Here is a 16,563-nt window from a genome sequence, read left to right on the forward strand (position 1 = left end):
ATGCGGGCCTCTCACTGTTGTGGCCCCTCCCGCTGCGGAGCACAGGCTCCGGACGCGCAGGCTCAGCGGCCATGGCCCACGGGCCCAGCCACTCCACGGCATGTGGGATCCTCCCGGACCGGGGCACGAACCCGTGTCCCCTGCATCGGCAGGCGGACTCTGAACCACTGCGCCACCAGGGAAGCCCGAGAACGAGTAATTTCTTTTTCTTTTTTTCCTTATTTATGTTAAGCTGTCTACATTCCTTTTATTTACTTTTTCAGCTTTATTGAGATATAATTGACATATGGCCTTGTATAAAGTGTACAACGCATTGATTTGATACAATTATATATTGCAAAATGGTTACCACCATAGTGTTAGCTAACACCTCCATCACATTACATAATTACTATTTATTTTCTGTGATGAGAACATTTAACATTTATTCTCTTAGCAACTTTCACGTATATAATACAGTATTGTTATCTATAATCACCATGCTGTTCATTAGATCCCCAGAACTTATTCATCTTATAACAGGGAGTTTGTACCCTTTGACCAACATCTCCCCATTTGTATTCATGAATAGCTGTTTTGTTTTGTTTTGTTTTTTCATGAATAGCTATTTAATTGTTTTTTTAATATAAATTTATTTATTTTATTTTTGGCTGCGTTGGGTCTTCGTTGCTACATGCAGGCTTTTCTCTGGTTGTGGTGAGCAGGGGCTACTCTTCGTTGTGGTGTGCAGGCTTCTCATTGTGGTGGCTTCTCAGGAGCACAGGCTCTAGGCACGCGGGCTTCAGTAGTTGTTGGACATGGGCACAGTAGTTGTGGCTCGTGGGCTCTTGAGTGCAGGGTCAGTAGTTGTGGCATACGGGCTTAGTTGTTCCGTGGCATGTGGTATCTTCCTGGATGAGGGCTCGAACCCGTGTCTCCTGCATCGGCAGGTGGATTCTTAACCACTGCGCCACCAGGGATGCCCCATGGATAGCTATTTAATTGTTGATCTTTGTTGGAGGACTGGAGGCTGGGGTCTCCTGTGCCACCATTTTGGTGACATTATTGGTTCAGATCTTAGTAGGGATTGGCAGAATTTTCCTGGGGAAATGAGGAAGTAAACCAAATGAGAACAAAGGAACAGTGAAAAGGGATCTAAACTTTTGCAATAATTTAAAATTTCACCAGCTTCTGCACCACCCATCACAACGTGGAGGATCTGGTGAAGACACATACACAACCATATTTCTTACTCAGATGAAGCACACCTTTTATCAGTGAAATGAAAGTAAAGTGCCAAGCCAGGTCAGAACCACGAGTCAGATACATGTTCCCTAATTACACAATGAGGAAAAGTGAAAGTGCAAAGAGTCGATTAGGCAATTAGCACAGAGCAGAGGAAGACTTTATTGCTGAATTAGGTACTCTGTGGTTCAGGTGGATCTTTAAATCTCTGGTACTATATTTGGATAAAGTTATACTCTGGATTTCAAGTTATATCAGCTCAACCTATACTCAGATGACACTGCAACGTAAACATACTTTTGTGAAATGAAATGGGTGAATACAATGTGTATGAGTGTTTGTAAAGAATAAAGGGCTGGGGAATTCCCTGGCGGTCTAGTGGTTAGGACTCTGCTCTTCCGCTGCAGGGGGCATGGGTGTTGGGGAACTAAAATCCTGCATGCTGCACGGTGCGGCCACAAAAAAAGAAACAGTAAAAAAAATTTTAAAGGGCTGCATTATTGTTAAAAATAATAATAATGATGAGGATATTAGTTAACTATCTCCCTTTTTTTCTTTCAGCTGTGGGCTACACATCATGACCCACAGATGGTCCGCCCAACTCTGGAGAGGACGCTCAAGGACCTCCAGCTAGATTATGTGGATCTTTACATCATTGAAATACCTATGGCTTTTAAGGTAAGTTCATATGCCTAAAGGTAAGGCCTCTGCTCTTTGGCAACCATGGGCCAACATGTACGTACAGGAAGCTCATTCATTACTTAGCACCATAGAATATTATGATGTTTTGTTACCGAAAATCAGATAGTACTGACCTAACCCAACAAATGCCAAGAAAGATTATGTGTAGCCAACTCAGGCCTGGATCCCAAGTTTCTAGATTCATAATGCAATGCACTGTCTGTTATATTATGTCTTTGCAGCTATAAACGCTCTCCATCAAACCAACAAGTAGTCTCCTAACTGTAGTCCACATTGCAGTTGTCCAGCATCCAGACACACCCTTCTTCCCATTCACACAGTCACGAAAACATCCCTGCACAACATAATGTAAAATAATAAATACAACTGAAAACCTACTCACACTCCACCCTCTCCAAAGGAAAATAACCCAAAGAGTAGTCAGATTTTTGAAGCCAGCTCCAAGATCAGGACTTCTAGGTGATATCTATCCCTCTAATTCAAATGCACTCCTTCCTTGAACTTTCTCAATATATGGACTCAGTTTAACCACCACCAACACACCCAGTATACACTGCTGAAGAGCAGCAGCTGCTTTAAAGTTTCTCTGAGGGAAAGTGAGATTAAAAAACAAAACTGACCACTTGTCCATGAGGTAAACCAGATCCTGCTGGACAGGAAAGACAAGGACTCTCTGCGCAGAGTTCTAAGCTGAGTCTTACAGATTTGGAAAGAACCTGTATTTAAAAGTGAGAAAATGAAATTTACTTCTCTGTGGCTGACTAATGACTTGTAAAATCTTTTTGGAGAAGGTAAATAAAGAAATTCTATTTCTATTCTTAAATAGGATCAAGGCTCAAGGACACAGAGAAGGTAAATTTTTAACAGTGGGAAATTACACAGTATAGTGACATTACCTCCCAACTGAACCTGTACTTCCTGTAATTGAGAAATCAGTCTTTGAAGCCAAAATATCACTTGCTTTTTGAATCTCATGATTCTTTTTAAAGAAAAACCTTTCTCGCTAAAATATTTTACCACTTTGTTATTTTTTAAATGTAAAGTTAATAAGCAGACACAATTTCAGAACAACAAAAAGTACAAAAAATCATGATGAGACATTTTAAAAAGACGAAGTTATTGCTAAACAGGAATGAAGGTCAATAGCATGGATTTTTAGAGGGTTGAGTTATTCTTCTAATAATGCCTTACAGTCAGGAGCAGGAAAGGAGTAAAAAGACAATGAGCTTATCCGAATGAAGGGATTAGTAAAGTAAGCACAGTGGAACATCATAGAAATATCTAACATGGGTTTAGACTTGGAGAGGACTAAAATTTGGGACAGTAAAAACTATTAATAGTAAGAGTTCATAATGGAGATATAAAGCCATTTCAGGTCAGAAGTAAAATCAGGAAATGCAAAAAGCAAGAAATATGGAGGGAGTATGGAGTGGAAACAAGCCTCATAAGTGTTGAGAAGGTCAAAGGGCTTAGAAATCAGAGATAACCAGGGTAGTTAATGTGAATGATTACATGGCTTTGAGGAGAAAGGAGTCCTTTTCCTGGTCTCAGTGAAATAGAAGAAAATTGAGGTGAAATTATCTTTGCTAAAGAGGGCATGGAGAAATTGTTATCACCAGGTGAAAGTTTAATTCAGGTGAGATGGCAGAGCGAAAAATTAGGGAAAAATTTTAAGAATATAATGGATTTTATCCAATTGCTTGATTTTCAACAACAAAAAATTCCTATTATCAAGGTCTACAAAGACTTCTATGCCACCAACCAAATCCAGTAGACATTGTGTCCTCATATTCTATTTGATCTCTTTCAGCACAGTTGACCACTGCCTCCTTCTTTAAACATTTTCATCTCATGGCTTCTATGATATCACCCTCTGGTGATTCTTTGACAGCTTCTTCTCTACTAAACTCCAAATGTTTTGCCCAGTGCTTTATCCTCAATATTCTTGTCTTACTGAGCCATACTCTCTCTATAGGTGATTTCATCCAGTTGCATGGATTGAATACCATTTTATATGCTGAGGACTCCCAAATTTTATCTGTACCCATGACCTCTCTCTGAGACTTCTCTGTTCTCTTCAAATATCCACTTGACTGTCCAACAGTCATTTCAAACTTAAACTATCCAAAACAAAACTCTGAATTCCTTGTCCAACCTCAGGAAATGATTACCACCATCCACTCAAAGAATCTAGAAATTATCTTTTATTTCTATCCCATTTCCAAGCCCATAAGAGATGGGTCCCATTTTTAAATATAGCAAAAGAGGAGAAATCTGAAAGACAATTTCCACACCATAGTCAATCTTCATTGGCAAAGTATCATCCAAAAGTTAGAGGAGGAGGTTTGACACTTACATAGTGTATGAGTTAGAAAAAAAGATGCTGAACTCCTGGAGGGCCCAAAAAGGGAAAGAAAAGAACCATGGGGTGATTAGCCAGACCTGAGAAGTAATGTGCTATGCATTTCCCTTATACTTAAGGAACATTGCATTCATCAACTATACTTAGCTGAAGAATTTCCTCCTCTCAGCCTTAGTGATGACATCTGGTTTCTTATAGGAGTAATAAATTTGCTGTCCTCAACTTTGGCCAGGATAGACTATCCAAACACTGAGTCTAAAAGTCCTAATTCTCAACTTTTACTTTTCTTTAATGAGAAATTTTATCATTAAAAGAGAACTTCATGGCTTAAGAACAACAATAATCTGTCAATAAATAAAGAATAATGAATGCTGGGGTGAGAGAATGAGACTAATGTGTCATATATGTTGGACAAATGAATTTCTGGACAGTTCCACAGGGGGAGGGGAAAAATATATATATCTTGAATTGGTTTCCCAGGGCCCAGGTATATTGGAATACTGACAACTTAAATTCCATCATTTCAATCCCTAGATATAAATAAAGTTAACTATACTTTTTCTTTTTCTTTTTTAACAGCCTGGAGATGAATTCTATCCTAAAGATGAAAATGGCAAATGGTTATATCACAAGTCAAATCTGTGTGCCACTTGGGAGGTGAGTTCAAGTGGGCCTCTTATGTTAAAAGAGTAAATTTTTAAATTGTGATCTGATTATTTCTATTCGATTTATGGAGAGTTGCAACCTTTACTCCCAATGAAAAGTAGTAGTCAGGTATTTCTAACCACGAGCAAAGATGTATAAAATCTCCACTTCTGGGTGCTGAAAAATGTTCGATTTTGCTTTGATGGAAGAAAAGAATGCCAAAGATAAGGAAGAGAGAAGTGTGGGAGGAAAAAGAAAGTAAAGGAAATAAGTTCTACTGTAACAGTAAATAAAAATATATAAATGAGATAAACTCACAAATTTTTGGTTTCTCAAATTGAATTTTTAAAAATCAGTAATATGATGTCTAAAAGAAACAAATGTAAAATAATATATGAAAAACTGAAAAATAATTCTGGTTCCAGTTCTGAGCAGGCTGCTGGCTCTTTCCCCAAGATTATAAGAGTGAGAAACTAGGGGAAAATAATGAGAAAAACCCTTATTGATTTAGGTGGGAGGCAGGTACAGATATTTTGAACTGGTTTGTTTATGAGGTAATACGGAAGCTTTTACCTAGAGTGAAAGGCAACTCAGCAACCAGTAAGATAATATAGAAGAGGAACTATCGGAGTTATTTTTGCTTTTATTTCTCTCTTGCTATAGCCTTGGGACACAGTCCACACATGTAGACACTTAGGACTTGTGTTCAGATGTCTTCAGGAATCAAGTCAGAGCAGCACTGAAATCTTGCACTTGTGAGAAGCTGATAAAAACATAAGTCTCTGCCTGACCTCTGGCAGTTGTTTCCTGCCTCTCCCAATTCAAACTCCAAATGCTGGAAATGATACTCTAATGATCATCTCATTCTAATAGACTTACCCCTGTTTAGGTTACAGCTGAGGATCTGAACTGTGGCTTGTTTTGAGGGGTGAGGAGGCACTGACTGTGTTTTCTACTGTCTGGGGCTCTCCACCCAAAAGACCATACACTCACTCCTGACCTCATTGGAGCTGACTAGGATTGGAGTCTGGCATTCTCCTCTAAGGGACTGCCTCACAGTGTACCTAATATCCTCAGGAGAAAATGAGCTCAGAGCCCAAAATAACAAGGCATTTATTTCACAAGGAAACAACATATCTCAATTACATATCGCAACAAAAACAGGACAGAGGACCAAGAACTTTTTAATTAGCCAATTAATATATTCAAGGAGATAAAAGAAAGATATCAGCAATATGAAATAAGAACAAGAAAACATTTTTTTAAAACAAGCAAAAATAATAATTACGAAAAATAAAAACACAGTGCAGTAGATGGGATAAAAATAGAATGGGTACAGATAAGGAAAAGATGATCAGCTTAAAAGATCAGAATAAGGAAATCTCCCAATTGAAGAAGGAAAGGACAAGAAAAAATTTTAAATGTGAAATATGAAAAGCTAAGAGATGTAAATCATAAAATTAGAATTTCCAGTATCCACACAATAGAAGTCTTAGAAAAAAAGAAAGAAAAGGAAGTAGTAATTGAAGAAAAAACCCAGAGATATTGAAAAGGCATGAATTACCAAAGAGGAAAGAGAAAGAAACCCATACCTGGATGCTTTATAGTGAAATTTCAGGATGTCAAACATAAAGAGAAAATGTTAAAATTTCTGGAGTATAGCAAACAAGCCAGTAAAGGAGACAAAATGAAATAATAAAAAATAATCAGTCTAAGAGAAGGCAGGAAAATAAGAAAAAAGGGGAAATGAATAGATGGGAAAAACAGAAAATAAATAGCAATATGGGGGATTTAAATTCAGTGGTGTCAATAATCACAGTGTATGTAAAGAGCCTAAACAACCCAGTTAAAATGCAGAGGTTTTCAGAATGGATAAAAAGCAAAACGCCACTATATATTATATACAAGAAACTCATTTTAAATAATAAGACACACAACTAAGCCCATGCGCCACAACTACTGAGCCTGCGCTCTAGAGAGCACATGCCACAACTACTGAGCCTGCGTGCTGCAACTACTGAAACCCTCATACTTAGAGCCCGTGCTCAGCAACAAGAGAAAGCCACCGCAATGAGAAGCCTGCACACCACAACGAAGAGTAGCCCCTGCTCACCACAACTAAAGAAAGCCTGCACACAGCAACAAAGACCCAACGCAGCCAAAAATTTTTAAAATAATAAATAAATAATAAGACACAAATAGGTTGAAAGTAAAAGGTTAAAAAAAAAGTAAAAGTCTAGAATAAGATGTACTAGGCTGACAGTAATCAAAAGAGAGCTGGAGTAACCATTTTAATATCAACAAAAATTTCAGGGCTTCCCTGGTGGCGCAGTGCTTGAGAGTCCGCCTGCCGATGCAGGAGACGCGGGTTCGTGCCCCGTTTCGGGAAGATCCCACATGCCGCGGAGCGGCTGGGCCCGTGAGCCATGGCCACTGAGCCTGCGCGTCCGGAGCCTGTGCTCCGCAGATGGGAGAGGCCACGACAGTGAGAGGCCCGCATAACACAAGAAAAAAAAAAAAAAAAGAAAAAAAAAAAAATTTCAGAGCAAAGAGTGTTACCAGGGATAAGGAATTTTGTTTTATAATAATAAAGGGTTCAATCCTAAACATCTATGCACCTAAAAACAGAACTCCAAAATACATGAAGCAAAACTAAGAGAACTGAAAAGAGAAAAAGAATAATCTAGTCAGAGATTTCAAAACCTCTCTCTCGATAATTGAGATAATAAGTAGACAGAAAGTCTATAGAATATAGGAGACTTAAACATTATCAAACAACTTGACCTAATTGACATTTATAGAATACTTTTCCAAAATATAACAGAATGCTATTTTTCAAGTGCACATGGAATACGTCACAAAATCATTTTCTGAGACATAAAACGGATCTCAATACATTTTGAAATATTCTTAGGGCTTCCCTGGTGGCGCAGTGGTTGAGAGTCTGCCTGCCTATGCAGGGGACATGGGTTCGTGCCCCGGTCCGGGAAGATCCCACATGCTCCAGAGCAGCTGGGCCCGTGGGCCATGGCCGCTGAGCCTGCACATCCGGAGCCTGTGCTCCGCAGTGGGAGAGGCCACAGCAGTGAGAGGCCCGTGTACCGCAAAAAAAAAAAAAAAAAAGATATTCTTCATGCAAAGTAGGCTGTCTGATGACATTGGAATTAAATTTGAGTCAATAAAAAAAATATATCTGAAAAAAATATATATATATCTAAAAAATCATCATATATTTGGAAACTAAGAAGATACGTGTAAATAACCCATAAGATAAAGAAAAAATAACAAAATCTGAATCTATATGTATTCTATATGCTAGCAACACACAATTGGAAATGGAATTTTTTAAAAACAATGTTAAATATTTAGAGATAAATTTAACAAAATCTATGCAAGACATATAGTTAAAACTACAATATTTTACTGAGAGGATTTTTTGTTAATTTGAACAAATAGAGAGCTGTATCATGTTCTTTGATGGAAAGATTGAATACAGATAAGTTGTTAATTCTCCCCTAATTCATGGATAGATTCAGTGCAATCCCAATGACTATCCCAAAGGAAATTGAAAAGCTGATTCTAAAATGTACAGGGAAGTGAAAAAACCATAATAATAAAGATTTAATTTACTAAGAAGATTTTTTTTTTTTTTTTTTGCGGTACGCGGGCCTCTCACTGCTGTGGCCTCTCCCGTCGCGGAGCACAGGCCCCAGACGCGCAGGCTCAGCGGCCATGGCTCACGGGCCCAGCCGCTCCGTGGCATGTGGGATCCTCCCGTACCGGGGCACGAACCCGTATCCCCTGCATCGGCAGGCGGACTCTCAACCACTGCACCACCAGGGAAGCCCCAGATATGTCAATCTTAAACACATATGTACCAAATAAAATATCTTCAGAATATATAAAGCAAAAATTGATAGAATACAGAAAGACACTGGTAAATCCACTGTTACGGTGGGAGATTTCCGATATATTTCTCTAAATTATTGAAAAGCCAGGAAAAGCTAGACCTAATCTTCTATATAATGCGTGTGTATGTGAGAGAGAGAAACAAGAAGGATCTGTGTCCAAAAATAGGAGAATATACATTTTCCACACATTCCAGACACATAAAAATTTTCAGGTACTGTACCATAAAGAAAACTTCAACAAATTTTAAGAAATAAGATCATTATTATCACGCTGGTATACATTATGAAAATACAAGGGGAAGATATGATATACAACATTTCCCCAAAATCATTCAGTTACAGAATTCCTGCCTATATCCTCCATTTATTTTAGTTCACAGAATGCCTATTAATATACCCAGGGACTTTACTTTTTAAAGAATTCACAGTCACCTTTATAAATATTTATTCTTGCTTGTGTTGAGGTTTCTTTCTTGACCCATTGGCTTTTACCCTACAGGCTTTAGAAGCTTGCAAAGATGCTGGCTTGGTGAAATCCCTTGGTGTATCCAATTTTAACCGTAGGCAGCTGGAGCTTATTCTGAACAAACCAGGACTTAAGCATAAGCCAGTCAGCAACCAGGTACAGCTTGACAAGGGGAGGGAGGTGAGGGGGAGTGTGGGGATTGGGGAATGTGGGAGAATCCATTACTTAACAGAAAGAATCCTGGACTAGGAGTCAGGAAGTCTTGTGGTCACTTTACATATATCTCATCATTAGACCATGGGCAAGTCAATTTATGTCTCTTAAGAAAAAAGATTTGAAAGTTCAAATCCAAAAAGTAACCCAAACTTTTTCTGAAGAAAAATAATAATGTAGGGGAACAAAACCTACCAGACATTGACACACAGAGTATTTAAAATAATGTAAGATTAGCACAAGAACCAACTTACAAATAAATAGAAAATAAGAAATACCTTAGAAACAGTCTCAAATAAAATAAAAAATGTAAAATAAAATAGCACAAACTAATGACAAAGGAATTGATTTTTCAGTAAATAGTGTGGGGAAAATTGATAGTTATATAGTAACAAATATAGATCTTTGCCTCATGTTATACTCAAAAGTGTCCCTTTGATCAGGAGTTAAAGAAGAAACAAATTATTTGTGAATACTACAAAAGAATTTTAGTTTTCTGGAGCTATGGATAGAAAGGGAAGCCATGGGAAAATTATAAAGAAAACCAATACATGTAATAGTATAAAAATGTTAAACACGGGCTTCCCTGGTGGCGCAGTGGTTGAGAGTCCATCTGCCGATGCGGGGGACACGGGTTCGTGCCCCGATCTGGGAAGATCCCACATGCCGTTGAGTGGCTGGGCCCGTGAGCCATGGCCGCTGAGCCTGCGCGTCCGGAGCCTGCGCTCTGCAACGGGAGAGGCCACAACAGTGAGAGGCCCGCATACCGCAAAAAAAAAAAAAATGTTAAACACTAAAAATATTAGAAACAAAGAGCAAACAAAATTAGATGATTATATCTAAAAATATAACAGAAAAAGGGGATCATGTCCTTACGAATTAAAAGCCTAATAAAAATCAATGAGAAAAATACTAAGGCTCAAAAGAAATGAACAGAAAGTCACAGAGAAGACAGATTGCAAGACTGATAAACATATGAAAAATATTTAGCTGCTCTAGTAATTATGGAAATTTAAATTTAAGTGTAATTTTGTATTGTGTATCAAATTAGCAAAGTTTCTCTTTTATTTTTTAATATAGTGTTCCATGTAAGCAAGTGATGGAGTGCTGGCAAATGCAAATTGGTTCAACCTTCCTGAAAATCAATTTTGCAATAAGTAGCAAGAGCCTTAAAAAGTGTTTAGTTTTCGATTTCTAGGAATCCATCCTTGTGAAAAAAAATCAGAACACCCATATGTGTGTTTGTCACAGCACTTTATGTGTGTGTTTGTCACAGCACTGTTTATCATGGCAAAAAAAAAAAAAAAAAACACCAAAAAGGAAACAACATAAATATGAAAAATTCAGGGAATGCTTACATAAACTTTAGAACATTTATAATATGTGAAATATTAACAAAAAATGTTCTTGAATCACTCTTGAGGAAAAGAGAAATGGCCACGATATTAAGTGGAAAGACCAGGATACAAAACGTAATACAGTATGAAGGTGATTATATTATTTAAAAAGTGCAAATATTGGAAAGAAATATATCAAAATGCTAACCGTGGCTATCTCTGGCTGTGAATTTTACAAGTAAATTCTGTTTTCTTCTTTATGCTTTTCTGTATTTCAAGTCTTCTGCAGTGAGCATATGTTACTCTTATAATCACAACAAAATACTATTGTTAAATGGGGATATGCCATCCTCTTCCCCCTGCTTCATAAAACATTAAGAAGCTGCACTAAAAAATGCTCTTGGAGGGGCTTCCCTGGTGGCGCAGTGGTTGAGAGTCCACCTGCCGATGCAGGGGACATGGGTTCGTGCCCCGGTCCGGGAAGATCCCACATGCTGCAGAGCGGCTGGGCCCATGAGCCATGGCCGCTGAGCCTGCGTGTCCGGAGCCTGTGCTCCGTTACAGGAGAGGCCACAACAGTGAGAGGCCCACATACCGCAAAAAAAAAAAAAAAAAAAAAAAAAAAAAAATGCTCTTGGAACTGGTAAATATTCACAAACTTGGATTATGGTGGACTTGTTTGTTGAATTCATTGTTATTAGAAACTCAGAAGGATTCATAACAGAAAAAATGAATTACCTACATCATGACAGTAGCCCACAACTAAATAGTAGTGTTGCCATATTTAGAAGTACCACTTCCGAGCTGATACCTCAGCTAGCGTTATATCATATGTTCTCAGGAACAGAGAGCAACAACCTTTGCCTTCCTCATTGATCTCAATCCATCCCTTTATTCGTAACCAATCCCCTACCCAGCGTATCCTTCACATCTCCTTCCTGCACCCCTAAGAACAATATTTTGTTCTAAAAATGTTGAAGTGACAAGCAGCTTTCTTCTTACAAATGCACAGAGACAGATGGTGATTTTCGACCTGAGAATGAAAAATAGTGAAAATTTGACAGTGTGTTTCCTCATGCCAAGGAGGAAATACCCTGATCTATTGGCACAAGAATGTCGATCAGCTTCACAAATATACCCTGAAAGAGAATCAAGGCTTGTTGGAAGATCATAACCTGAACCTGTTCATGTGTCCTGTCGTGTCTGAAAGCAGAATATGTCAAAACTCTAGAGCTGGCACAGATCAAAGTGCAGGTCTCCCAGCCACCAGCCATGACCCTATGCCCTGGTAGGACCATCTCTACTCCAGAGATACAAAATGAGCAGCTTTCAATCCAGGAATACGGTGAGCATATTTTGGGCATTAGACAGAGTGGACACATTTCATGTGCAAGGGATACATACCTGAAGGCTTGCCTGATTCAAAATTCACATATTTCAAAACTAATTTTCCCATTAGACTAAATCTAAGTAAAATTTGCAAAATTTTGTATTTTTCATTGACTTCATGAACAAATTGACATAGAATATAACCTCACTCTATACTCGTTCTCAGAACTTGAGCAATCCAAGATTCCTTAGTACTCCCTATGATGTCCATCTGAAGCAATGTCCCTCCAGGCTCCACCCCTGGCTTAGACTGTCTGAAAGCCTTCCTAGCGTCATACAGTGCTCTCCCAGCCCAGTTCAAAGGGGACTGTGGATCTATCTCAAGCCATTTAATCTCATACAAAGTTCCAACACCTAACTCTAGGAACGAAAGAAAGAAGGGAGGTAAGGAGGGACGAAGGGAAGGAGTAAGGAAACTTTCCACATTCTTCAGTTTTTCCTGATCCTATTCACCATGCCTAACTCACAGGTGTCCTGACACAGAAATTAGTAAATATTTGTTGAGTGACTTCATTAATGAAATGAAAATTCAATGCAGTTTTTCATGGAAAGACAGAAGAGGTTGGGTTAATTAATGAAAGGACTTTTGCTATTTTCCTTCATGGATTCTGTCCAGCTTCTTAACTTCACCCTGTGAGATTTTGATATCTAAAACTACAGTATTACCAAAGGGTGTTGTAAAACCCCGGACACACCAAGATGCTGACAACTTACATCAGTTTTACATAGCAAACAAGGAAAAGTAAATACTGCAGCTCCACTGGCTCATTCACAAAGGGCTCTAAGCAGTCCCTAGTAAAGAAGGAAGGCAAGTGCGCTTAGGTATCCTTCTCCTTAGAAATAAGGATGACATTAAGGCCTGCAACATCAGGAACCATCACCACCCTCTACCTTAAACTGAGCATCCGGTCCCAGCCAGAAATGACCAGCTGTACCCCATATGAAGCCCAGCCTACAACAGTCTGCAGCATCAAGATTGATGTTTCCTAAGATTCTGGCTTTGTCCTCGCTGTATAACTCTTGTTTTCACTCATTCAACACATGGTCATCAAGCATCTGCCTTATGCCAGGCACTGTGCTAGGTTCTAGGCATGCAAAAGTGACCAAAGACAGATATAGTCCTTGCTCTCGTGGATCATACATTAATGAAGTCAGGAAAGTTATACGTAATTGGAAACTGAGACAGATGCTCTGAAGAGAAGGAATGTGACTCTCTGAGGTCATACGCACTTGGGTCATGTTAGCCTACCCACTCCCACCCCCACCCTCACCTCCATCCCTAGAATTTCCTTCACTGAGTGGTCCTTTAGCCATATGCCCTCAAGTTTTTTATCAAAAAAGTATCTATGCAAAGATCTTTGTTATATTACATATTATATTATATATTTGAGTTTATATTACATTAACTCAAATTTTTGTTGAGTACGGGTTTCTAGTATGTTGCCCAATGCAACTTTCTGAATTTGTTCACAGAATGGATATTCACATACCTGTTTGTTTTATTTTTTAATTGTATTAGCCTTATTATGTATACATTTTGTGTTTTTTTAATATATATATACACACACACAAATACACACACATATATATGTATATAGGTAAATACACATGCTATATACACATGTGCATATACATATTTAGGCCAGAGACCGTAACAGCACTCCAACTTATTAGAAAGGAGTCCCTGTGGGGAAAATTAAATGTGTTTGGCGCAAGCAGGCAGGCATGAAAGTAAGGAATTCACACTTAGTCTTTAAGCGATGACGTGACATGATTAAAAAAAAAAATTTGTTTGAAAAGATTAGTGTACCAATAAGATAGAAAATGAGAAAGAGACCAAAGGGGGAGAGTGATGCTAGGAGTGGGAGAGGGTAAGGGAAAGAAATACAGTCCACCCTCCATATCCATGGATGCAGAACCTGCAACTATAGAGGGCCCACTGTACTACACCATTTCATAGAATGGACTTGAGCAACTGCGGATTTTGGTGTTTGCTGGGGTGGGGGTGTGTGTCCTGGAACCAATCCTACGTGAATACCTAGGGACTACTGTACTATGGACACTGTGTGTCACTGTTTAGAATTAAGAAATGTTCCCAAGTGGGGGAGAAAACAAAAGTGTCTTAGGGAAAAGGAGGGATCAAGATTATGAGGGGGCAGGGGAAAAGAAGAAATGGGAGAAACTGACAAGGGGGAGAAAGAAAGTTTATCAAATTAGAAAAAGGAAAGAAGACTCACCTCTAAGAGCTCCAGTTTACCTTTCCACTTCATCAATAGCATTTTCTTGTGCCTTCTAGAAATGTAACTTGTCGAGTATTTAATACTTTAGATAGTGAAAATAATAATTATATACTTAAAATATTTTAATTAAGACTTGGTTGATTTTAATTAAAAAGAAAGCAAACACATAGGTCAAAAACTACCATAGTGTTTAAGAAGAAACTTTGAGAAGAACTTTTGTTGACACATGTGGTTTTAGTGCAGGAATTCTGTCAATAAGATACAGAAAATGAAACTAGGCCTACACTTGGTGTAAAGAACTCTCCACCAAGAAGACAAAATTCATCTGTAAATTTAGTTTTATACACACTCTATCTCTTGTGAAAATATTCTTAGATGTTTGATAGTGAGGGACAGAGGGCTTCTGCAACATGTCACTTCTATTTACCAAGACTGTAATGTGAACCTTGAGACTGTGTGTTCGTTATGGAAAATTGTATTTGCTAGAATATTTACTATAAATAATTGAATCTGTTCACTTAAAATTTTAAACTGATAGCTGTAAAAAATCAATTATTTTAGGATTAACCCACAGATGGTGACCTCACTAACCTTGTTTTAATTCATCTCACCGATATATAAACAATGTAAACTTCCTTGTTGGGAAAAATATTTAAGATTTGCCTTGCTATCCAGAATACTTTTCAATCGATTTTATTGAAGAACTTTTTACAAACTATATAAAATTGCATTCATCCAAAAGCCCTTAATTTTGTGCTCTGCTCTCCAATGCAACCACATAGGTTGAATGCCATCCATATTTCACCCAGCCAAAACTCTTGAAATTTTGCCAACAACATGACATTGTCATTATTGCATACAGCCCTTTGGGGACCTCTAGGAATCCATCCTGGTAAGTAATGCTGTCTGTCTCCTCAGGTAGTATATTTCCTTGGTGTAGAGTATGAGGCTAATGTAAATTACTTGACTGAAATGACTCTATTCAGCTGTGTGATCTTAAGGAAGTAATTTCTTCAAGTCATTCTCCACATATGCAAATTAGAGCTAACAAAACCTTCCTCACTGAGGTGTTGTAATAATTGATTAGACTCTACCTGTGGAAGTGCCTACCAGTACCTTATTATTTGACAAAGAGTCTCTATGGCCATATTCCAAAATTTTTGAATTTTTAAATCTCTGTATTCAGTGGCAACACTTCTACTGTGATGCATTCCACAGACTTAAGTAGAAATTTTTCTACTCTAAGATGATTCCAAGAGTTGTGCCTTTGTTTCTTCTACTTCAGTCTTCTTGCCTTCCCCTGTATGCCTACTTCCAACCCCATTCTCTCTATAAGATCCATCAAAGCAATATTATTTACCGTCTGGAAGAGGCAGCTCTGTGAATCTGCCTGTCTTGATCTTCCCACACTAAGAGCAAGTCTTCTGAATACTCTGCACTCAGAGAAGTTGGTTACAGGTGACCTGAAGTGTTCTGGATAGGTTACCAGGTGAATGGGGGTCAGAGGAGGAGGGTAATTGGTCAACCACTGGTTCTCATTACTCAGACTAAATATGATGCGTGTTTCAATTTTTTTTTTTAAAGGGTGAATGTGTCTTCCCCACCTTTGTTAAAGGATGCACTTCTAAACTCACTGGGGAAAAAATACAATAAGACAGCAGCTCAAGTTGTTTTGCGTTTCAACATCCAGCGAGGAGTGGTTGTCATTCCTAAAAGCTTTAACCCTGAAAGGATCAAAGAAAACTTTCAAGTAAGAGAACTGCTTCTGGAAATGTAAAAAGTAGGGTATTTTTTCTTTTTTAGAGAATTTTGTGTTCAGATTAATAAGAAAGTTGCAGTGCCTTCGTATGTTATTTTTTACCTGCTCCCCGACCCCCTCCGCCCATACCTGGATTTAATTTTAGCTGAATTTGAGACAATTCCTAGTAATTCAGGGATTTCTTTGCTGCTTGTAGGCTATCTAGCTCCCTTATTTCTTCTGTTTCCTTACCTATTGACTCTGGACACTACCTACTCCCTTCCCCACCAGCACAGCAGCAATAGAAGGTATAAAATTTGAAATTCATAACAGTTA

At 38.3% G+C, this 16,563-nt stretch overlaps 1 protein-coding gene across 2 annotated transcripts in view; it reads left to right on the top strand.

The window, feature by feature from the left end:
• Positions 1 to 16,563, top strand: part of AKR1D1 (aldo-keto reductase family 1 member D1) — a 33,237-nt gene that overhangs the window by 10,344 nt on the left and 6,330 nt on the right. Inside the window, exons 3-7 of one of the 2 annotated variants that reach the window (XM_007466596.1) lie at positions 1,786 to 1,902; positions 4,868 to 4,945; positions 9,344 to 9,466; positions 15,272 to 15,381; positions 16,074 to 16,239. In XM_007466596.1, coding sequence (XP_007466658.1) covers positions 1,786 to 1,902; positions 4,868 to 4,945; positions 9,344 to 9,466; positions 15,272 to 15,381; positions 16,074 to 16,239 — 594 coding nt within the window. The remainder of the gene's footprint in view (positions 1 to 1,785; positions 1,903 to 4,867; positions 4,946 to 9,343; positions 9,467 to 15,271; positions 15,382 to 16,073; positions 16,240 to 16,563) is intronic. The other variant, XM_007466597.1, reaches the window with a different exon arrangement.

This window comes from Lipotes vexillifer, unplaced genomic scaffold (genome assembly GCF_000442215.2).
Source record: "Lipotes vexillifer unplaced genomic scaffold, Lipotes_vexillifer_v1.1 scaffold71, whole genome shotgun sequence".
Classification (NCBI taxonomy): domain Eukaryota; kingdom Metazoa; phylum Chordata; class Mammalia; order Artiodactyla; family Lipotidae; genus Lipotes; species Lipotes vexillifer.